The sequence below is a fragment of the Patagioenas fasciata genome, chromosome 2, assembly GCF_037038585.1.
Source record: "Patagioenas fasciata isolate bPatFas1 chromosome 2, bPatFas1.hap1, whole genome shotgun sequence".
Classification (NCBI taxonomy): Eukaryota; Metazoa; Chordata; class Aves; order Columbiformes; family Columbidae; genus Patagioenas; species Patagioenas fasciata.
In genome coordinates, this window is record NC_092521.1 from 108,158,893 (window position 1) to 108,182,361 (window position 23,469).

Below are 23,469 nucleotides of genomic sequence, written 5' to 3' on the forward strand. Positions count from 1 at the left end.
AATTAACAAAAATGAGACTTGTGGTGAGGACAGTAGCATTTTGCTTTGTAGCATGTGGAAAACATACACACTGCACATGTATATACCAAACACAACCTTGTGAGACAAACGGGAGTAAGCCTGGCCAATGAATAGATGTGTAATAACACTCAGAAATAGTAATTCCCATCACAGATTGCACTTCATGGGAATTAATCTTTAGGAACACACACAATTTTCTGTTCCAGTCAAAGAAATGGGCAGCCTAAACCTTGTTTATTTAGGGTAGCATTAAGGCAAGTATGATGCATTTTATAGCATACTGAACACTATTAAAAATAGCTCCAATTTCAAGTGGCCAAGTATTGCCACATATATTCTAAGTATTTTCTGTTCTGTATATATCTATGAAATCATCACAACTTTCTTTTCAAAACACAGACATTTCCTCTTAAAAAGGAAATAACATGCACTTTGAATGATGGTTGACAATTTCTTCAGAAAACAAAACGTGCTTTAAATCACTAGAAAACAGGGAAAAGGAGGAAAAGCAAAACCAATTTCTATAGCTTTCATAACCATTATACCTTTTATTTACATTTAGAAAGATAAGTCATGAAACTTAAAACAATAAAACCAAATGCAACTTGTACAGAAATCTTTTAATTTTTTTTATTTATCACACATTAAAAAATGAAACACACTATACAAATGGTTTTTCATAGCAGATTACACATGGGTCCATTCAGACTTGCTCTCAAAGTGCTGCCAACATTTATAAGTGCTGCCTGTGATGGCAGCTGTTTATCATATAGCCAATGTATTGATTTAAATGCAGTAGCATGCAACCCTTTAAGGAGAAGGGTTTGATTCCTTTCTGTTATTAAATTAGGTTAAATGGCATTGGTGTCCATATTTACATACTTGAAATGTATCAATCCTGAGCAGTTCTGATGTAAATCTGAGACTGGCTGATGGGAGTCCTGGTCTCAGTTATTAAAAAGGGAGGTCCAAATGGCAGCAGGGTGGCTGCTATGAAGTTCTGTTGCTTTCATTCATTCCATCACATACCTATTTGCTGAGTGTCACACAGTCAAGTAATTGCTAATAAAAACGTTAAGCCAAGTAACTGTAGGTGTCCTTCTCGCCATCTACACGTTCCAAGTACTCCTTCTCAATCAGGATGTCGATGCATTTCTGTGGGAAAAACAAGCATAAGTGGTAGGACACCGGCAGAAAAAAGCCCTCTGTGCTTGCTACAAAGTTTGAACAATTTTGGCCACTGAGTTTCATGCCAAGTAGAGGATGGGAGTAGGCAAAGGGCACAAACCATGGCAATCCAATCTCCCATTTCTGATCACATCCAAATAGAAGACTTCGCTAATCAACTAAACTGAATTACACTTACTTGATGCCATTCCAGGGTAGTGACTGGGAGACATCAGTAGGCTGAGCAACTTCATAGTAAGACAGCAAATAAAGAGTTAAACCAAGATGCAGAGCACTTATTGTACTGTTACTAAAAGCAGGAGTTGCAGTAAGGAGCTGTTTCACAGCTTGACTGGCTGCAGCTTTCAGCATTGGTGCCAGTTAATTATGCAGTTGCTCTCCACTGCCTGTTTTCTGCCCCATCCATCCCCTTTGCTGTGGATATAATAATCATTGGTCGGACCTCTAAACAAATGGATGACAACGAACAAATATAATGACCCTCATTCCCCAGCATTTTTATTCTAGAATACATCAGGAAACTCTTCTCTTGGGCCAGCCCACAAGCATTGGTTCTCTCACAACTGGGAGAGCAGGAACAAGAGGTAAGGCTGGAGCAGAGGCTGCTGTAAGCTGGCAGTGATATGAAAAGATGCAATCAAGCTACTGTTTTACCACAGCCAACAATACAAAACACGCATGTCACCGTAAGAGACCTACAGTATTTTTGGTTAAAATATTTCCTACTTATTTACAACCCCAAAAATCTCTCCTTATGCATCCCATCTCCTTGGTTTCCCTTTTTAATTCAGAAGCATGCATTTTATTGACATACACCCTCCTCACCTCCTGGAATGCAGGTTCAGAGATGCAGTTCTTACATACCTTAATTACTGGAACTCGTGGCTTGAACCTTGAGGACAGCTGTGTTAGCACTTCTCCGAGCAGCTGCTGGTGTTTCAAAACCTTCCTCATTTTCATGATTCTCACAATAGCAGCCTGCAAAGTCAGAAACGTGTGCTTAGGAGTAAACTACTTCTCTTTCTGGATCAAGTCATTTTACTTCCCTAGCAGATCACATCTGCTGGCACAGAAGCACTGTCACAGCAAACCTGAGCAGTAAGTGGGGAGACGCACACCTACAAACGTCGACTACTCACGCAGACTCACGCAGAAGTGGTTTTGACACATGACTTAAGAACTACTCAGCTTATTGTCGCTCACAACCATAGAACCAACTGGTACCAAGAGCAACCTGAACCTACTTACATAACAAAAAGCCTTACTTACATACCTAACCTTACTGTGATACTCTTTAAGTAGTATATTTGTATTTCCTTCCCCTGCCCCTTCACTTCTCAAGTAGATTCCAAAGAAAGTGATAAGAAAAACACAAGTTCATACTACCTAGGTATTACTAGTTTTCACCCAGGACAGAGGCCTGGTGAGTGTGTACAGCCTTGGAAACCAAACACTCAGCAACACGTTAGAAGAAATGTTAAGAACACCATCCTATCACACCCTTCTATGTTTTCTATTACAGACTCCAATCGCCTTTAGGAGTATGGTAAATATATTTTTCGCTCCAACAGAGTGCACTGCAATGGCATGTTGTCTTATCATAAAAATTAAGAAAATGCCACAGTAAGCTTCATTAAAGGATTACAAAGTTGTAATTCACAGCAAGGCAGCATTTCTGTAATACAAGTCACCTGAATCAGCAGTTTCCTATCTTCCTCTATATTTTTGTGTGTAGTTTCTTGCTCCTGCTTCTGTTCAGTCTTCATTGGCACATTGATGTTTACCCTTAACTTTTTACTGTAAAGAAAACCAGGAATAAAACAACTGGCCTGTTTAAAAGACAATCAAACAAACAGAAAACAAACAAAAAAAATTGCAAACAAAACCCAGCTCCAAAATAAAAAACACACCACCACAATTACTTTACAACAAAAGGGGACTTTGGCACTTCTGAAAATTTTAGACAACCCCAAATCCCACAACCAAGTGACCCCAACCAATTTGTTCATGTACTTCATGACTTATTGAATAAAACTTAGCGATCTGTTAAGTCAAATCAGTGCTGTATAATTACACTATATTTGAAAGATTTCTATGTTTAGTAAGAAACTTCCAGTCAGCAAATGGAACAAAGTCAGTCAGTGGAAAGACAATCACCCTTCTGATGTACAGACTGGATTCTGACCATAATGTGGAAAAATCCATTTGTTCTGTAAAACAGAATTCTGCCTTTCATTTCACAGGCTCCCCACTATCACACGTGGCCACTGTCAAGACAAGCTGACATGTCACGAGTGGGGCAGGAGCTCCAGATGCTTCCCTAGAGAGGGGATCTGTTATTTATTTAGCATAGTCTTGTGTAGCATAAATTGGGAACTACTGAGCCACACAGTGCAGCAATGCCGAGCTGTTTCCATCACCGCATTAATGTAACTGACCATGAATTCTCAAACCTTTAATTACTGGTCAAGGAGGGAAGGAAGCAGATAAAGCATGAAGCACAAGGAAAGGTTTCAACACGCTGCTTTCACTTTATGTCTTATTTTCAGGCAGTACTAAACTCTTCACTGAGTTTATGTGTGTTTACTTCTATACTCTGGTAAGTGTGATAAACACTCACTACAGTACTATGAACAGCTTCAAATATACAAACATTAAAAGCAACACTAGTTAAAGTAGATAATAAAAACTACTGAAAATCATGTTTATTAAGTTTTCAAATCACTGTACGCTCTGAGGTTCTAAAATGAGCCTGCTAATCTTCTCACGCTATCTCCAGTGGATGAGACTTTGACCTTTGCTGGTCACCACACACTACTGTAACCTTGTAAAATATAATGTACTTGCTGACTGCAAGCATAAAAACAGCACAATTTCTTACCAGAAATAAATGTTACAAGAATTAGACAAGAAACAAGGAACAAAAAAGATATGAAAATATGTTCAGGCCTTGACAGACTTTACAATAAAAGTTTAAGTCAGAGAGCTGGCATCTTCCCTTATCCTCCCTACTAGCCAACTCTCTCCTTTAAAGTTGCTATGTTGGATCTGTATTTGAATTGGCACTTCAACCCTGGAGCTTTCATCCCAGGAGTATTAGGTTTTACCCAAATTTTGAAAGCGGAGAAGGAGCATTATACACAAGTGATGTATGCTGCTGTAGTTTTCTCTTACTTTTTATAACCCAGATACAGTTTTATTAAGGTGTCTGGTTTTAACTCCACCTCATCAACATTTGCATTTTCATCTTCCAAAACCTGCAAGAAATGAATAAAATAAATACATAAATATTCACTAATACATTTTGTTGAATGATGAGCAGGCCATAAAAAAAGAATACTTACAAGCAATTTTGATTTTAACAGTATCTGTAGAACTTGTGCCAAGATATCCTACAAAATTACAGAAAATGTTATCAGCACAGAGACACAGCATCTTTCTCTAACTTAAAGAATACACAGGTTTATACTGAGAACTAGCAAGTGCAAACCACTGCAAAATGAGTGAAAACAAAACGTAGTAAAAATACAGTTCACAGAAATAAAACGTAATACAGCCCTTTTTGGGTGTTAAGCCATATACCCTTTGCAGTCAGCCAAATAACATCAAATTCTTTACAAAGACTAATTCCAAACAAGAGATCTTTGTGGTTGCTGGGCTTTTTTCAAGCCGATTTTTAATTTATTTTTTTTTTCCACTCCACTGAACCATAGATACCATGGCAGACTTAACCCTCAGAAAGCAAGCACCCTCTGCCTTCTGATTAACATATGTTTGTTTCCTTGCTTACACCAAGGATCTGTTCTGATTACTATCACTGGCCAGTCACCCAGAAGGCTACACTACTGGCAGCATTCTGTGCAGGCTTTCAAAGCTGCTATTTTCCCACAGTAGAAGTCTTCTGGGTTCCATGCAGTTAGTTTTCAGCTGTATAAAGAGTTTTATCCTGGTCTGATCATAGATTGGGTCAAATATTTATTTTACATGAATAAATATATATATATATGTCTGCAAACAAGCATCTATAATAAGTGGCAACCTCATAAGGCTTCTAAGGTTACTGTAAAACATCATCAGCAGTAACTTTCTAGATATGCATTTCTAAAAGTAAAGGTCTCACTGACCAGGCATTGCTTAACTTTCCAGAAGTCACAGATGACTTGTTTCAAACCTACTAGTAAAGGATACAAATACCAAATAAACTGGGCCATTAAATCTACTTGGAAAGAAAAGGAGGGAACCTTTTCCACAAGAGAGAGACAACAAAACTGCAAATTTTACTATGTTCATGTATATGAACCCTGAGATGTAAAGAATGGAGGCACATATCAACCAATTAAGGAAAAAACAATACTGGTTTTCCTAGAATGTTGTCTTTTAATATTAAAATGTAAGTAGCAAAACACTGAAAACTTACTACCAGAGCTCAGCAGGAAGCAAGGCAATTCACTCTAGTCATGAACAGGAGAATATACACACTAAAATTCATCAGAAGACTAGGCAGTTTTAACTACCAGGAAGTAAACCAGGAAAGTAACTTGACCAAAAATAGAGCACATCTGCCTAATTTCAGGACAGAAACCAACTCTGTCTTCAAGCACATCTAATTCCAATTTCTTACGATAGCAGGAAGAACCCTGAAGACCAAAATACTTGTTCACAAGAGCGTAGTAAAATGTGCAAAGTCACTACCATTTTTATTTGAGTACTGTCTGTCAGCTGCTGCACGGTATAGGCATCTTCTGTGTTGTATTGCAGTAAAATCGCCATCTGGAATGTGGATGCCTAACAGATCCAAAAAAGAGAATGAAGGGAAAGGGGGGGAAAATTAGAAAATGAGAATGAATAAACACACTTTCTGAATTTGAACAGCCTGAAATTCACTAGTTTAATGCATATACTGGAATATTTGGACAACAGAGAATACCAAACTAGTGCTTATCATTACACAACACAGGAAAATTTGATGTTACTTATACAACCAGAACTCTACCTTCTAGTGTTATCTGAACAGAAACTCAGAGATTATGATCATTTAACCAGCTGCAGACACTTCATTGGATCTTCTATTATGGTGTCAAAGCCTTATCTTTCTACATGCTAATGTAACTTTTAGTTCCTTTCCTCTGTAACTGAGATGGTTACTCATTTGATCTTCATTAAAACCCACAGACTACTGAAGTCATACTCACAACCCTTCCAGCTCCAGTAGAATAATGAAGCCAAATTTATAAACAAGGCAGCTATCAGTGGCTTATTCAAGTCTATCGCTACAGGGTTAACATGTTGGTGACAAGTTCACAGTCTGAGATTATCTTGTTTCTTTTCACTCTTGTGAACTCCTCCCCTCTGCCTACTTTTTGAGGAAAAGCAGACATGGAAGTATAAGCACCATGAGATCTTACACAAAGAGGTTGCAGTTGTCTCACACAACTCAGTTCAACACCTGTTTAAAACCACAAGTCCGATATTCTCTTCCCTAATTAATTTTCTTTTAAACATAGATCCTAAGTATCATTAAAGTAAATAAACGTATAATGAAGGTTCTGTTAATCATAACACCAGCAGACATCTGGAGAGGGCTAGTATTTATGTTCACTTCAGTAATACACAGATCTGCAGCCATCAGGTCTTACATCTGTGCTTTGCTTTATTTCAAGACAGCACCATTATTCGCAGGAGTTAATGAAAGCATTTGAGCATCATAAATAGTGGCTAAGCACATATATGTATATGTATATGTATGAACATGTACAGACCCCCAAATTAAGGAACTGAATGATTTAAAATACTTGCCATAGATCATTACATCCTGTTAACGAGTATTTTGACATAAAAATAAAATACAGCTCAGTTCACAGGGAACTGGGGCTGTTCAGCCTGGCAAAGAGGAGGCTGAGGGGAGACCTTATCACTGTCTACAACTATGTGAAAGGAGGCTGTAGCTCGGAGGGTGTTGGTCTCTTCTCCCAAGTAGCAAGGGATAGGACAGGAGGAAATGGCCTCAAGTTGCATCAGGGGAGGCTCAGATTGGATATTGGGAAAGGTTTCTTCACTGAAAGGGTTGCCAGGCATTGGAACAGGCTGCCCAGGGAAGTGGTTGAGTCACCATTCCTGGAGGTCTTTAAAAGACACATAGATAAGGTTCTCAGGGACATGGTTTAGTGTCAGTGTTAGGTGAACAGTTGGAGTCAAAGATCTTGAAGGTCTCTTCCAACCAAAATGATTCTATGATTACCTATTAAAATTATTCTAGATGCAGGCACAGGTATTCACATGAACTCCACTACTTCATCATCTACACAGTTCACCATTTTAAACGTGTTCACCTGCACCGTGGTCCTTTAAAGTAAGGAAAAGCAATTATCTCCAAATGATGAAAGAAGATGCTGAGCAGCTCATTCAGATAGCATAAGAGCAGCAAAACAGAGAGTGTGAACACATGTCTGTTAAATGATCAGCTGCATCCAGATCTCTGAATGCAACCATTGCCAAGTACTTCTGTTGGCATGGCGTTATCCTTACCTGTAAGGTGTATCTATTTTTGAAACAATTGGTAACCAGTTCCCCTTTGGACAGCTGATACAACCATGTTAATTTTCTTCCACTATGACGACTGGCATAAAATGCAGTAAATCTCTGATAGCTCCTTTCTAACTGTTAAAAAAAAAAAAAAAACACCACACAACAATAATAAATAAGTAAAAAAAAAAGTATATTTTTTACCTTCATTTACCCTCACTAGATCATACTCTTGAACCAGCAAAGGAGAAACAAATCAGATCACTCTCAACTGCCATGTTGTCTGATTAAGACAAACAGAAATCCAGAACATTCAAATTCTTCAGACTGGTTGAAAATTTCCCCTTGTTATGAGTTTCTCCTTTAAGTGTCATTAACAACACAAACCCAAACAAGCATTTAAGTTCAATTCTTCCATTTATTATAGATTAAGCTAGGCTAGAAAGGCAGTCTCTTTTATCCACCTTCATCCTTCAAGTAACAGCAGTTACTTATTTCTTATGTTAAGTATTTGTGTCTTGTCTATTCTAGTTAAGGACTCAACAGAAAACTAATAATACCTAAATTTTTTACTGTACAGAACCAAAGCAATGGCAAGAAAAAGATTCTTAAATAAAAGTATACAAAGAAAAATATGCCAAAGATTTGCTTCAGTTACTGTTAGATGTTTTGAAGTAAGATTCATTAACCAGGGTCTTTCCACAGGAAAAAACATTTATATATTTCACACAACTCTCTCCTACTACCTTGCTCACTTATCTTTGTTCCAAATATCCTCCAGCCAAATAAGGATAAGTTAAAAGCTCAGAGACCTGGGTCATCTTAGCATGAAGAAAAGACTGAGACGGGATCTTATCAATGCTTATAAAATGTCTTAAGGGTGGGTGTCAAGAGGATGGGACCAGACTCTTTCCAGTGGTGCCAAATGATAGAATGAGGGGCAACAGCACAGGTTGAAGCATGGGAGGTTCCACCTGAGTATGAGGAGAAACTTCCTCACTTTGAGGGTGCCAGAACACTGGAACAGGCTGTTCAGGGAGGTTGTGGAGTCTCCTTCTCTGGAGACATTCAAAACCCACCTGGACACATTCCTGTGTGATCTGCTCTAGGTGAACCTGCTTTAGCAGATGGGTTGGACCAGATGATCTCCAGAGGTCCCATCCAACCCCAACCATTCTGTGATTCTGTGAAACAGGCAACCACCACAGAGACACCTCCAGTCCTCTCTGACACACAGCAAAACCAGGAGACATCAGCCATGTAAAACAAATTTCTCACATGAGCATTCCACACTCCAATGACCCAAGTGCAAGAACCTCACCTCAGAGGGCAGAGCAAACGTGCAGGACTGCTGGAATGGCCACGATCCAGAACTCAGCACCTGGATGCTGAAATCCACTGGAAGAGAGGTAAAGAGGCTGAGCTGCATTATTCCCCTTGCTCCCACTGCCTCTTCAAACATACAGTGCCAGTTTTAACACAAACAAGACATAGTTCTGCCTTGCTCAGACTAACATGGTAAAAAAAATCATTAAGCAACATATTTCTTTTTATTCTGACCATAAACCAAAGGAATTCACATAAGATGTCGCTGCAGTTGCACAGGTTTAGATTTACTGTGACAGTCCCTCAATTTTCTCTCATTCGTAGAAGTTATTACCCCAATTCTATCCCTACAACAGATTTGAATGCAAGTGTAAAAATAGTAAGCGTTCACTTTTATGCCTACCTAAAACTCATCACTTCACAGTACACAACTGCAAGAATAAACATTTCACATTTATACTTGCAAGGCATTTTGGGCAAGTCAGTGAGAACATCTAAACTAAGTAAAACTTAAGCTTGACAATACACAGCTCCAAATGTAATCCAACAAATCATTATCAGTTCTTTAAAGCACTTGTTTCAATGTGCTTCAATGAAAATAATATTTCTTTATAAAAAAAGTGACAAGGCTGTCTAACAGCCTAAACCAGAACATTCTTTTTTCCTTAATACTTTAACATAAGTATGAACTTAAGCCAACTTGTGCTCAAAATCAAAACTACTTAAAGAAAACCAGACAGGATTCAACTTAAATTAATTACATATTAGGTTGGTGCAAAAGGCATTACAGTTTTTGCATTGCTGAAATTTGCCATTTGATACTGGAATACATTTGTAAATAAATGTGGTTATGTTATACATAATTTTCTCACTTTGTTTTTTTGCTACTGACTTACTACTTGCTGTTTATTTTAGACTATGGAAATGCTGTTAGACAAAGAGCAAATTCGAGCTATTTTCTTATTTGAGTTCAAGCAGAGGGGACAACTTGCAACATCAGCAATGCATTTACGGCCCAAGAACTGCCAATGAACATACAGCACAGTGGTGGTTCAAGAAGTTTTCCAAAGGAGATGAGAGCCTTGAAGTTGACAAGTGTAGTGGCCGGCCATCAGAAGTTGACAACGATCAATTCAGAATAATCATCAAAGCTGATCCTCTTACAACTACATGAGAAGTTGCTGAAGAACTCAACGTCGACCATGCCATGGTTGTTCGGCATTTGAAGCAAGTTGGAAAGGTGAAAAGGCACGATGAATGAGTGCCTCAGGAGATGAACGAAAATAATAATTATTTTAAAAAATGTCTTTTTAAAGTATCGCCTTCACTTATGCCAGGCAAGGAAGATGAACCATTTCTTGATCAGATTGTGACGTGCGACAAAAAGTGAATTTCATATGACAACCAGCGATGACCAGCTCAGTGGCTGAACCAAGAACAACCTCCAAGGCATTTCCCAAAGCCAAACTTGCACCAAAAAAGGCCACTGTCTGGTGCTGTGCTGCCGGTCTGATCCACTGCGGCTTTCTGAATCCCAGCAAAACCATTACATCTGAGAAGTCTGCCCAGCACATCAATGAGATGCACCAAAAACTGCAGCACTTGCAATCAGCACTGGTCAACAAAAAGGGCCCGATTCCTCTCCACAACAAACGCCTGACTGCACGTTGCACGACCCACTCTTCAAAAGTTGAAGAAATTGGGCTACAAAGTTTTGCTTCACCCACAACATTCACCTGACGTCTCGCCAACCAACTACCACTTCTTCAAGCATCTTGACAACCTTTTGCAGGGAAAATGCTTCCACAACTCACAGAATGCAGAAAACGCTTTCCAAGAGTTCGCTGAATCCTGAGGCACAGATTTTTATGTTACAGTAATAAACAAACTTGCTTCTCATTGGCAAAAGTGTGTTGACTGTAATGGTTCCTATTTTGATTAATAAAGATGTGTTTGAGCCTAGTTATAATGATTTAAAATTCGAGTTCCAAAACCGCAATTACTTTTGCGCCAACCTAATACCTAAACACGAGCTGCAAAATTAGGAAGAGGCTACCCATAACAGAAGATATGAAGTGCTATTAGACAACAAAGTACAGACCTATAAGACTAGTTTAAAAATCCTAATTAGCTTGGTCAAAATAATATTAATTCTAATTTCTAGGGGTATAATGTCTACATCAAATATTTCCCTCATATTTAGCTGTTTGGAAGTAAGAGGAAGCTAAACTACTGAACAGTAACTTAGGTAAATGTATTACTTACAATCTAACGGTTCTGAATTGGTCAGGTGCTTTTTAAATTGCTCATTCAAGTCCTTGCTTACACCAATATCTTGGAACATCCGCTGCAGCTTGGAGGTATACTCAAAACCACAAGCTTGCTGTATTTTAAAAACACAGATATGTCAGCAAGACACATTTTTGACACGTGAGAATAAGAACAAAGTATCTGACCTTGTTTTCTTAAACAAAGATGTACAAAGGTTCAGTATTTCCCTTAATCAAAGTACTAATCCCAGCTAGACATGACCTCTAACTATCAAAAACAATGAAGAAAATTTTGTTCAAAAATAAAAAACAGACAATGAAACGTTACTAAAGAGTATATGATCATATTTTGCTTGACCTTGAATGAACAAGCACTAATGAAATTAAGCAACAGTAATTCCCCTGGATAATTGTATCTATGTCATTCATATGGATAAGAATAATCAAGCTTAACTCCCTCACACAGACATGCACTGGAAGTTCCCAGGAAGTTGAAGAAAAACAAACTAACAAAAAATGGAGACCTCTGTTGTGTATTTTTCTATTGTACATAAAATAATGAGATGAAATTATATACATCAACGCTTTGTAGCAGCCTGAAGACCTGCAATATGGTAGAACACAGGACAGTCATGGAATACTCACTTTTAGTTTAGAGATCATGCTCGCCTCAGCATCATCACTGGCACTGTTCTGATGTACAAGTCTTTTTGCCAGCATTTTAGCATAGAATTTTTGAAACACATCTTTATCCTCAATGTACTTGAAAACAACCATCTGGAAAAGCCAAGAAAATTTTTAAGAAAAAAAACATTTAAGTGTTTGTCTTGAAAAAAGCTGTAGCAGCAGCTATTTGTAGCATCTGCACTTACATTTTTCAGGGCAGGGATTATTTTGGGGGGGCAGTGGGAGTGGTGGTGTTTGTTTTAAATGTGGCTACTATTTTAAACATATTGACTGTACATTCCACATGTACAGCCTTATATACAAATAAATACATATCACATATAGGCAATTATAAAAAATACATTGTAGAAATTATATATATTATAGGCATATATAAAAATGAAGTAAAAGCATAAGTTCCATCTGGCCACTTTAAATCTGCCGTAAAGGGTTTTTTTTAATTAAAAAAACCACAACCAATAAGCTACACAGAGATAAAGACTATTACTGAAAAGCTGAAATATTAAGTAATGAAATCAAACATTCAAAATAAACGGTCTTCTCTCATTTGACTTGTGTGACAGTTGCATATTACTAACTTGTCAAAGCTTACACATACAAGAACTGTATTTATAGATATCTTACCACTTGATTGAGTGTATCTTCCAATTCTGCTTCTTCTGGATTCTTTGAGCTGTAATTAAACAAGTGCATTTTTAATGAGGCCCAAACTGCCAAATTTAAACAACATACGGATGTATACGGAAATTTCATAAATAAAGGAACACAGAGTAGTTTTGGAATCAAAGACTCTTTAAAGAGGAAACAGTGTAGTCGAAATGAACACTTCACTATGCCACATGTCAGCAATTCTGAAGTACAGGATTTTTAAGCAACAGGTTGAAGTCCTGGACCATGAATTGCTTGAGACTTCGTGGTATCAGGACTTATGGGCTCAAACATGGATTCTCTCTCCCTGCCTTTTTTCTGCCGCTAAATGCTATTTCTTATTTTAGATTCTTTTAAATTATTTTTTACAGTGGAAAGAAAACAGCTCAGAGAGCTGGGTCTTGCCTGGATAAGTGCTCAGGCTCACACTGTTATCCTCCATATCATGCTTGTCTATCAGGCATACCCCCAAATCTGCCCCACAGAAAGTTAGTATTTATACAGGGGAAAATAAACCCTTTGCTGAAGGAAGGAGGGCAGGGGAAGGGAAAAGTGAGCAAGCTCTTCTGGTTTTGCATTGTTTGGTGGTGTTTTTTTTCCTTCCCCAAAAAAGCTAGAAAAGTTGACAGTGACAAATCTGACACCAATCCAGTATGAAACGAACTGATACCAATTCAATGTATGAGCTGCTGAATCGTCTGAAGCAAAATACCTTGATTAAATTACAAACAATGAGAGGTTAGAAAGCAGTTTTTATCCTCCTCAGTTTCTGCCCAGATGGAAGATGACAGAGAAAGCAACAGGAGGAGAACAAGAATTTTAGTGGAAAAAGCAAATGTACATCTACTCTTTGCAATATGCAACATAACTCAAATTTTGGGGAAAAAAAAAAGCACATAAAAAACATTCTGTTTTACTAAAAAAATAGAATTTAGTTTCCTACTAAGAAAGAAAGGTCTTAGATCTTTTACTATTTCCCCTCTCCTCTTTAAAAAAGAAAAGTGAACTCCATAGAATCTTTAGGAACAGACCTGTTGAAATATTTGTATTCAGAATTTGGTAAAATTAATTCCTCTTGAAACATTAAGTTCCATTTCTGAAGACACAATATAAAACTTCAGGTGCTAAAACCTTTTAAAACAAAACCCAACTTGAAATAATAATTTGTCTTTGAAGACGTACCTTTTCTTTAGTAAAGAGTCACAGTATCGCGCCAGTAGCTCTGGGGATTTACTGGATGATTGAGCCATTTTTGTCACTGCATTGTTATTTATAAATCGACCACAAGCCTATAAATCACAAAATACAGTGAAATTCTGGGAGACAAAACAATGAAAAAAAAGTAGTACACCGTATGCCATTACATATACTTACTTTGTCTAGTGCAGCCACAAAGCCAGCATCATTGTTGAATGCAGACATGACTAAAGCGTTATATTTCTTATGGACATCCAACACTGTCTGTACATACATTTTTGGATCCTGAAATAAAGAGATATTGTTTTTTGCAACCCACTGACTTTCTGCTTTCTACTTACGCCAAAGTGGAGCTACACACTAGCCCAAGCAAATCATTACAGAGATACTATATAAATGTTAGAAATATTTTTAAGGTCAAATACTATCCGGACTAGTTTACGTCCTGTGTCTGGGACTGATGTACATTAGTGCAAGCTTTGATTTACAGGAAACCAGAGTGCAGCATGTACCACATTCTAAGAAAAGAAGATAAAACCACTTTCTCAACCATTGCAAACATTTCCAAAAAGGACCTTTTCCAAGACATAAGCTTAAGTTGTATCAGACCTGAGAGAGCTGGACAATCATAAAATGCCATTTGCTAGAGAAGAAACTGTTAAAATAAATCTTCGTAGTAAGAATATAACAAGTGTATCCCCAATAAGTACAATTTAGCAATGAGACCTTAGTAACTGATGACAGTTCTTAAACTGTCCGCTCAAATCCCAGTGGCAGCCAAAGGTCAATAAACATCAAGTTTATGGCACTCACATATTGAGTTCTATGTGCCATTGATCTCTGCATCTCAATAAAGATGGAGTGGAGTTAGAGTAGGAACAGCGAGGGGCCACTAAAACACCAGGCAGTCTGGGCAGCTACTATGCAATAGACCAAAAAGGCTAGAAGTCTTCAATTTGGAGATGGTAAGTTTGAAAGAACATATGACTAAGGTTTACAAAATCATGAGGATAACTGAAAAGGTGAACAATCACTAAAAGCCACATTTTATAACCATGGGACACTTAATGAAAGTGATAGGAAACAAGTTTAAGACAGAAAAAGAACACCTTTACATATAACAAAGATGATTAAGGGAGTGGAGCATCTCCCTTATGAAGAAAGGCTGAGAGAGCTGGGGCTCTTTAGTTTGGAGAAGAGGAGACTGAGGGGTGACCTTATTAATGTTTATAAATATATAAAGGGTGAGTGCCACGAGGATGGAGTCAGGCTCTTCTCAGTGGCAAACAATGATAGGACAAGGGGCAATGGGATCAAGCTGGAACACAAGAGGTTCCACTTAAATTTGAGAAAGAACTTCTTCTCAGTGAGGGTAACAGAGCACTGGAATAGGCTACCCAGGGAGGTTGTGGAGTCTCCTTCCCTGGAGACATTCAAAGCCCGCCTGGACATGTTCCTGTGCGACCTCACCTAGGCGTTCCTGCTCCAGCAGGGGGATTGGACTAGATGATCTTTTGAGGTCCCTTCCAATCCCAAACATACTGTGATACTGTGATAAGGCAGTAGACTTCTGGAGCTTGCTGCCACAGGAGGTTGTTGGAAGCAGATAATATCAGCGTGTTCAAGAATGGATTTAGACAAACTCAAGTACATCAGGTCCGTAAGTAAAAACTAAAAGAACTGGGCATAGATGTACTCCTGTAACATTCCTATTGTAAGAGTTCTGGATGCTGGCAACAAATGGCAAAAGATGGGTAGGGTTGTATCAGCATCCTGGAGACAGACAGAGACGATGTGGACCACCATGCTGTGCTTGAGATAAAGAACTGAGATTACTGAGAACCTCCCAGACAAGACTGGAGAACATTCAGAAAGGCATCTACTAATTACAAGGACTCCAAAAAACGATAACCAAAGGTACTGAAAGCAGTAATCTTCTGACTGAAGAGCAGTCTTATCAGTATAGTTAATGGAGCTGAGAGCACAACTCGTTCTGCAGTAAAAATCTAAAATAGGTCAGATGAGTCAAGCTGGTATGACTATTTCTCTTCACTGGCTACAGAGAAACTGAGAAGTGTTTGCCCTGCTGACTATCTGTTTAGACATAGTACAGAAAAAAGAAGTTAGGACTGATTCTGCCTATCTGTGACAGAGGGCTAACAAAGCAATGATTAATAGCATCAGAGTGGAGGGAAGGATATTGGAGAAAGAGGCAAGGTAGTTCCCAGGGAAGACAGCCAGAGATATTGTTACGAAAATAAGGAACAAACACGTGGAAAAAGAAACAAAAGATGAAGAAACGAGAAAAAGCGTTGTGATCAGGAAGATCATTTTGTAGATGGCTGGAAGTCAAAAGAACTAATACATAGAAATTTCAGGCTTCCCTCTCTCAAAGATGAACTACTTCTTGAAGAAAGAGCTTTTGTTTTTCTGGGAAATTCTTCAAGGCCTAAGTACAAAGAAACTCAAGAGTGATGACCACTAGGGGGGTCTGTCAACCATGGAGCAAAACTGATTTCAGAATTGAAGGTGAACAAATTAAGCTGAAGATTCCTGAAGTTACTTCATGACTCATAAAAGATGAACACTGCTAAAAAGCTATGCACTTTAAACTATAGAAGTGAACAGACACTACATGTAGTCATTACAGATTAGTGCTTTAATGAAGCAATTTCAAGAATATCTAAGGCAAAAAACTGGTTAAAATGAACTGTCAAAAATCTAAGTGGAACCCCATTTTGAATAAAATTTACCAGAATCCATATTCTATCCTAATTTGGTTTGTGTATGTTTTATTCTATTTTTCTCCACCTAGAAAATGTCATTTTGTCTAAAGACAAAAAGGTTAGCGAAGGGTTTAAACAACTTCATGTTGCTGAGATTCAACCCTAATTGACGCAAATTAAGTCTGAAATTACAATTATGGGATAAAAATCAAGAAAGCCAATTATATGGCTGAACAACCACAGTGTTGCAGACACCTGACTTGCTCCTTATATTATGGCCTCTTCAAGCATTTCAGTTGTCTCTTCCTCTTATGTTTCTTGTGCTTTTCCAAACAGAATAAAACTATTCACCAAAAAACAGACACAGACTTTCTCCACACAGTCCCATCCAAGTCAGAAGTCTATAAGAAGATGAAATAAGACACAGTCCACTGGAGATGATAATTCTTGAAACAGTGGACTTCCAGGTGTATTTGTAAGTGTAGGATGTTGTATTTGCACACCCAGATTTCCAAGCAGCATGCCATCCTGACAGAGAGAAAAAACTCAGAAGGAAAGTGCAGAACAAAAACAAACCAACCCCCCCAAAAGCTCAGAAAGTAGTAACACAGTGATATGACTCCTGTTTTAAGCCTAATATCAACATTTAAGAATTGCCTAGTCGTCACAGATTAAATCAGTCAGAAGAAAAACACAAGTAAACTGGAAATTTTATCAGGAAGTGTTCACCCTCCTCTAATGTAAAACAGGCAGCAACCAAACACAGACTTATGTTGATGCAATACTTACATTTAGAGCAGCTTCTCCACATTTCTCAATTGCAGCCAGACCCTGGTTATGAATGTGGGTTTCCAAAAGTTTTTTCAGCTCTCCAAGGCCATCCTGGATTCGAGATACAAGGTTATACATGCGTCCCAAGTCTGAAAAGAGAAAAAAAAGGAAAGCCAACAACTCCCATTTGTATTAGCTATGACTCCAATTTCTCATTTACAAGTTGTCAATAGGAGTTAAACAGCCACCATCAACAAAAACATACGTTTAAATACTTTTGTATAAAGATATCAAAAAACACAGCAGAAAAATTATACACTATAGCAATCTTAGCACTATTCTGGAAAGCTAAGACTAATCAAAGAGAAAACAACATGTTAAAGAACTGTTTTACCTTCACAATGTTACATAAATCTCAAGAACAGAAAAAAAAGACTTAAATTTTGGAAATGTTCTTGTTTGTGCTATCACTGTTTCTATTGTCAGAAGATCTTTACAAAGTCATTTTTTTAGTCATCACCAAACTACACACAAATCTCTTCCAATTACAGAATACATACATTTATTTACAAACATAACAGACACCTGACTCTTAAATAGTAGTACAGGATAAAAATCTTCTATTTATATTTGAAACAGGTAGCTTCTAACCCACTAATAATGCTGAATTGCCCTTTTCTATTTTGAAGCATCTCTTACTTACCAAAATGATTATAGTAATTATTCATAGTTCTTTTAAGGTTGATACATAAAGAGACAGTCATAGTTGCAATTGACAACTCTCAAATGGTGTCATCAATGTCAACTTAATCATAGCATCTCCTCAATTCTGTCTCTTTCTTAAAAGCAGTGTTTCAGCTGTAGAGCCTTAGCTTGACTTACTATATAGATTGAATTAATTCCCCAACTGAAAAAGTCAGAAGCACCATTCATTCTTATCTTCAATCCACAGGAATTATTTGGCCCTAGTTTTTTCTGTTATTAACTCCTGAAGAAACTCACAGGAATCAATACAACTGACAATTCCTTAAAGATATCTCAACTCTTTGATAGCCTCTACTTATTTTAGAGGAACCACTGAAGAAATCTTTATTCTGTATGTTCTCTGTGAAGGTATAAACTTAATCCACTACTGGCACTTAAGACTCATTTTCACAGCCAAAATTATCTCATCAGTTAATTTCCACCCTTTCCTTGTATCCTATACACAGTTTTACCTATTTTACATACTGTATTTTAGATGTTCCTTATCTGCTTCTATTTCTCTTTTAACATTTCCTATACATACTTTTAGACAACTTGAATTTTAAAATTCTCATTGCTGACTGAAAGATCCATGGATTAAACTGAAGCAGCTGCTAAGACTACGGGTCTGTTTTTCATCTCACATCTCTTACACAAGCTTCAGCTCCTGCTGGAAGGATGGCTCAAATGCTCCTGAAGGTCTTCCAGCCATGTTAAAAGATCAAAATTAGTGCTGTTTTGCCTTAATATTTAGGATTGTAATAGGCCTCTTGAGGCAATATCCGCAGCCATCCCAATTTAATCAAAAACTTCTTGTCAATCAATTTAGCACCTTCTCTCCTGAACACTTAGCTATCACCAGAATCTACATTATTCACAAGTCATCAGGGAGGATTTCTAAGTCTAAAACTAACAGTTGAATCTCCTTACCTTCATTTTTGTCAGCATCCAACAAATTCTGAAACTCTGTATGAAATATCTCCAGGTGTTTTTCAATAAGTACTTGCTCACATTTTCGTGCTAACTCATCTTGCGTGCTCTCATGGAGATACACCTGAACTCTACGCTGTTCCTCAAGAAGGCGTGCTTCAGCCTAGAGAGAGATAAACATGAAACCTGTTCAGAAGGCAGAACAAAAATCCAACAGCACAAAACAGATGACTATTTAGTACTCTAGAAAACAACAACAAACCTCTCACTATTGCAATATTTTGGTCCAGCAATAACTTAAGCAGGTATTTTTCTAGGAATCATAATGTGACCCTCCCCTCCATACACACACGCAAACGATGATTATATTAATGATAATATTATGCACTCTTTAAATGGGGAGGAGAATCACAGCAAGATTGTTTTCCCATTGCTTCTGAATAAGAAGCTTACAGATGGAAATTTGCTGTCTGAAAAAAAGAAAGCTGCTGACAAGAAACGCTGGCAGTTTCAGCATCAGCAAGCTCTCCAGCTATAGAAGCAGTTCTGTTTAAGACAAATACATTTCATGCCTCCACAAAATTACAACACAGAAATCATCAGTTTACCAATATGCCCATGACGATTTTATTTGAATGTTTTCATCTACGTTCTTACACTGAAAAGCTTCCCGGTAATCCACAACCATTTAAATTATACTAGCATTTAATTTGGCATATGAAATGCTACATATACGTATCTTCCTAGCAAACCAAATTTCTGAATGTCACTCGAGGAACAGTACTTATGCCAAAATGTTAAAACTGAAGTTGTTTATATAGCAATTACCTCTATTTTATTTGCAAAAATGTTAGATTCACTTTACAAGCCATTTGTGATTGCAGCCCATCATTAGGGATGAAGTGCATATGTCCCCTTATCAGTCCAAATAATTTAAATTAATAATAGCATCAAGAGAAGGAAATTAAATTAATGCATTTTCCTAGTATTTTAGAATAATGATTAAGCATAAAATATCATATTATGGACAACAACGAAACAACTATTTCACTGCTAGTCTACTGCATCACACACAGATGACTTAACAGTGGCAGATATTACTTAGCTTCACTCATTTTTGTAATAATTTTGCATTTAGCTCTTGTGAAATGGTCCTGGATTACTGATTCCTAGAGTTAAACCAGTACAGGTTAAAATAAGGGAAACAAAATGAACAGTCTGCATAGGGATACAAGTACATGCTTCGGGTTACTTGCCAGTTTCCTACCAGTAGAAAATAACAAGTGACTTCCTTAATGACAGCAAATAGCAGCAAATCTTTCTGATGAACACTGGAAACTGAAGTCAGACTACTAGGGCTACTTATGTTTAATAAGTTCTTTATTGCTGTAGTTCAGGAAATTCTGCCACTTGTAATGCTGCTTCTTAAAATAGCCTTAGACTTCCACGTGAAATGTTAACAGTCAACTCTCACTTTGAGCTCCTTTATGAAAATAAACATTCACTCTGACTTAAAATTTGCTTACACTCTTTCACTTTGTGTGTTCTTATAATTCAACTTTCCTTTTAACATCATATTTCAGAAACAAGGGAAAAATAATTAGTTCACACAATATCTTTGGCTATTTTAACTATGAAAATCAAAAGTTCAGTTTGAGACTCTATTTCAAGGGACAGTCTTAAGAAATACTGACCTTTTTCCCCTACAGCATATCAGGCCATGCCAGCTTTACTCATGAGTTCTGGCCTGAGAAGAAAAATTCACAATCTTTCTAAACTCAGTAAAGTCTGTCTGTATAACTACATACACATATCCTACTTCTAATTGAGCTTTCATTGAGTACTCTACAAGAAACAACCAGAATTCCACTACAGCATGGTAACACTGATGGTGTACACTAAGGTACTCCGAGTTTCTTTTTATTTTCATTTTGCAATGCTACTTATCTTCAATTAGAACTCAATGCACAGTGCTTCAGTGAGAAAGTCAAGTAAGCCTACTAATTGCAGATTACTTAGTTCACAGCTCATACTTACAACAGATGACTTTTAATACCTTCTTACTGCTAGTATGCTGTGGGACTGCTGGAAAACTTGCAGCTTTTCACATCAGTCTCATTTAAGGTGTTTCGTAACAGAAAATAACCCAATTCTAGCAATATCCAAGTAATAATTCGGGGGAGTACTACTCTGTTCCAGGCATTTAAGTGACATGCAAGACTACAACACCCAAACAGGGAAAAAAAAAAGTTTACAAAACTGCCTGTTATTTTTAAGTTAAAAATGTTAAGAATTCCTTATGCATAATAAAGTAAGATTAAACTGAAGGACAAACCTATCCGAATTTTAATTTAAGCTCTGCAAACTTGCACAACCTCACTTGATTTCTCCAGCAGAGCATGCAAACTAGAGAAATCAGACAATTTGTTCAGTAAACTAGCTTTTAGTTTCAATTCTTAAGTTTCCCCTTTCCGTTAGGTCACATCCTTTAGTTTGTATCATTTTGCAAGCTCTGATAATATTTAATGTAGAGTCTAACACACATCTTTTTCAGTTTCTTCAGTTAAATTTCAGGAAATGAGTAATGAAAACAGAGTTTCTTGTTCAGTTTGATTTCAATGTATGCACATTATCTGCAAGGAGATGCCAAAACAGCCCAAATACCTTGAATACATCTCTAGTATATGAATTCAAACAGAGAATAAAGGCTTTCTTGCTAAAGATTTCCCCAGCCTTCTGCTAGGTTTATGTGTGTCTTCAATATCAGCTTCAAGTAAAGCGAGTTGCTGTTTTGTGGATGCTTTAAGTCTTGATAGTTTGAGTTACTAGTAAGTTCTTTCTACCTGCCACTAACCTCTAGTTCTTGATATAGCAATGACCTCCAAACAGCTTTTTACTGCCCTGTACCAAGGTGAGCCAGTCATTCAGGTTATTCCCTTGATCTGTTTTTTATATATTTTAGAATTAAAGTATTAATAAAGACAAGAAATTGAAAAAGGAAGTAACAAAAATAATGAATTCAACAACAGAAAAGCAAATCTGTGGGACTGCTGGAAAACTTGCAGCTCCACCTCCCCTCTTTTTGGGATAAATAATTGACTTGTATTCCAAGACTCAGACAGGATGTGTTCTATGGCAAAGGAAACATAAAAGATAATAGAAAGAGATACATGCTTCTGCATATTACATACTCAAAAGGCTCTTATTTTTTAATTAAACGAAAGAGAAAAAAAGCACAGCAATTTAGAAAGTGAGGAAACGTGCTGAGAAAAATATAGAAAGCAGCACTTGTCCAGGATGGAAGACAATTTATCTATTTCACACCCAGTAAGACTGACCCAATAACCAGGCTAGACATAGTCAATGTTTATCCAGCTTGCTCTAAATTGCCCTGTCTGAGATCCCCCAAACCAGAGACTAAGAATTTAAATCTGGTCTCCATTGATCAGAAGTATTGTGCAAAGTTTATTACATTAACATATTCTAAGAGAATTAAAGCTATTTAAATGATCTACCTTCCTGGCCAGCTTGCTCAGTAGGAGATTTCAATAAAGGTGCCAACACAGTTCCTTGTATAGGAACTGTAAATTTGTAGGTCTGAAGCAGAATGACTATTTTGGTGTCTGTAAGTCTAACAAAATCTGAATTTATTTTAACATTCTCTTCTGTTTTGCCCATTAAGAAAGTTTCAAGCCTTCATTGTACTTACTGAAATACACTAAGTAAACAAACTTCAGACCAGATAAACACAGAAGCAAATCACCACAGGGAAAAGGAGCTAATTGTTTCTCTAAGATAATCCGCATTTTAAGAAACTGATAGTAAAAGCCAAGAGTTCATATTACTTTACCTCCAAAAAAATATCTGTATCCAGAAAATAACCATGAAGCTTATTTAATAACTTACCTTCTTCATGTACTCTGTGACCGGGTTCTGTTGCAAGAACTCAGTACTTTCTCGTGTATAAAATCTCTCTGTGTCAGCAAGAAACTGAGATTCAAAGGATTCTTTATAGACAGTTAGTGTAGGCCCTTTTGCAAATGCATCATCTTCATTCAGCCCCAGCTCAACTACAAGGAAAAAAAAAAGAGCAGGCAATGACAAAATTGTATTTGCAAGAGACTGCCTTATAAAATAAACAGGTACCCTCATTCCAACTTACACAAAGGTAATCAGCTGGGACAGTATCAGCATCTCTTTTTAAAACTTTTTAAAGTATACAATTATTTTGCACTTGAAAAATAAGCAGGATAAGACATCACTCATGTAAACTGCACTTCTTGATACAACGCTAAATGGATGACAGTGAAGTTTTTCAAATCCTATCTCAAGAGCTAGTTCTGTTCTCCCTCAGTTTTTTCCTTCAGTTTCCAGATTATATGGATATATGGGTTTTATTCACGAAACTCTCAGTTTCATGAAAATGGTAACACACAGTC

The 23,469-nt window shown here is 37.2% G+C and overlaps 1 protein-coding gene across 1 annotated transcript in view; it reads right to left on the reverse strand.

The window, feature by feature from the left end:
- Nucleotides 1-626: 626 nt before the first annotated feature.
- Nucleotides 627-23,469, reverse strand: part of CUL1 (cullin 1) — a 51,725-nt gene continuing 28,882 nt past the window's right edge. Inside the window, exons 7-22 of the mRNA XM_065832045.2 lie at nt 22,937-23,100; nt 19,031-19,193; nt 17,375-17,505; nt 14,037-14,144; nt 13,845-13,951; nt 12,639-12,687; nt 11,973-12,104; nt 11,323-11,440; nt 9,053-9,129; nt 7,735-7,866; nt 5,902-5,994; nt 4,554-4,601; nt 4,384-4,466; nt 2,901-3,006; nt 2,074-2,187; nt 627-1,176 (exon numbers count right to left, since the gene is read on the reverse strand). Coding sequence (XP_065688117.1) covers nt 1,096-1,176; nt 2,074-2,187; nt 2,901-3,006; nt 4,384-4,466; nt 4,554-4,601; nt 5,902-5,994; nt 7,735-7,866; nt 9,053-9,129; nt 11,323-11,440; nt 11,973-12,104; nt 12,639-12,687; nt 13,845-13,951; nt 14,037-14,144; nt 17,375-17,505; nt 19,031-19,193; nt 22,937-23,100 — 1,706 coding nt within the window. The 3' untranslated portion in view covers nt 627-1,095. The remainder of the gene's footprint in view (nt 1,177-2,073; nt 2,188-2,900; nt 3,007-4,383; nt 4,467-4,553; nt 4,602-5,901; nt 5,995-7,734; nt 7,867-9,052; nt 9,130-11,322; nt 11,441-11,972; nt 12,105-12,638; nt 12,688-13,844; nt 13,952-14,036; nt 14,145-17,374; nt 17,506-19,030; nt 19,194-22,936; nt 23,101-23,469) is intronic.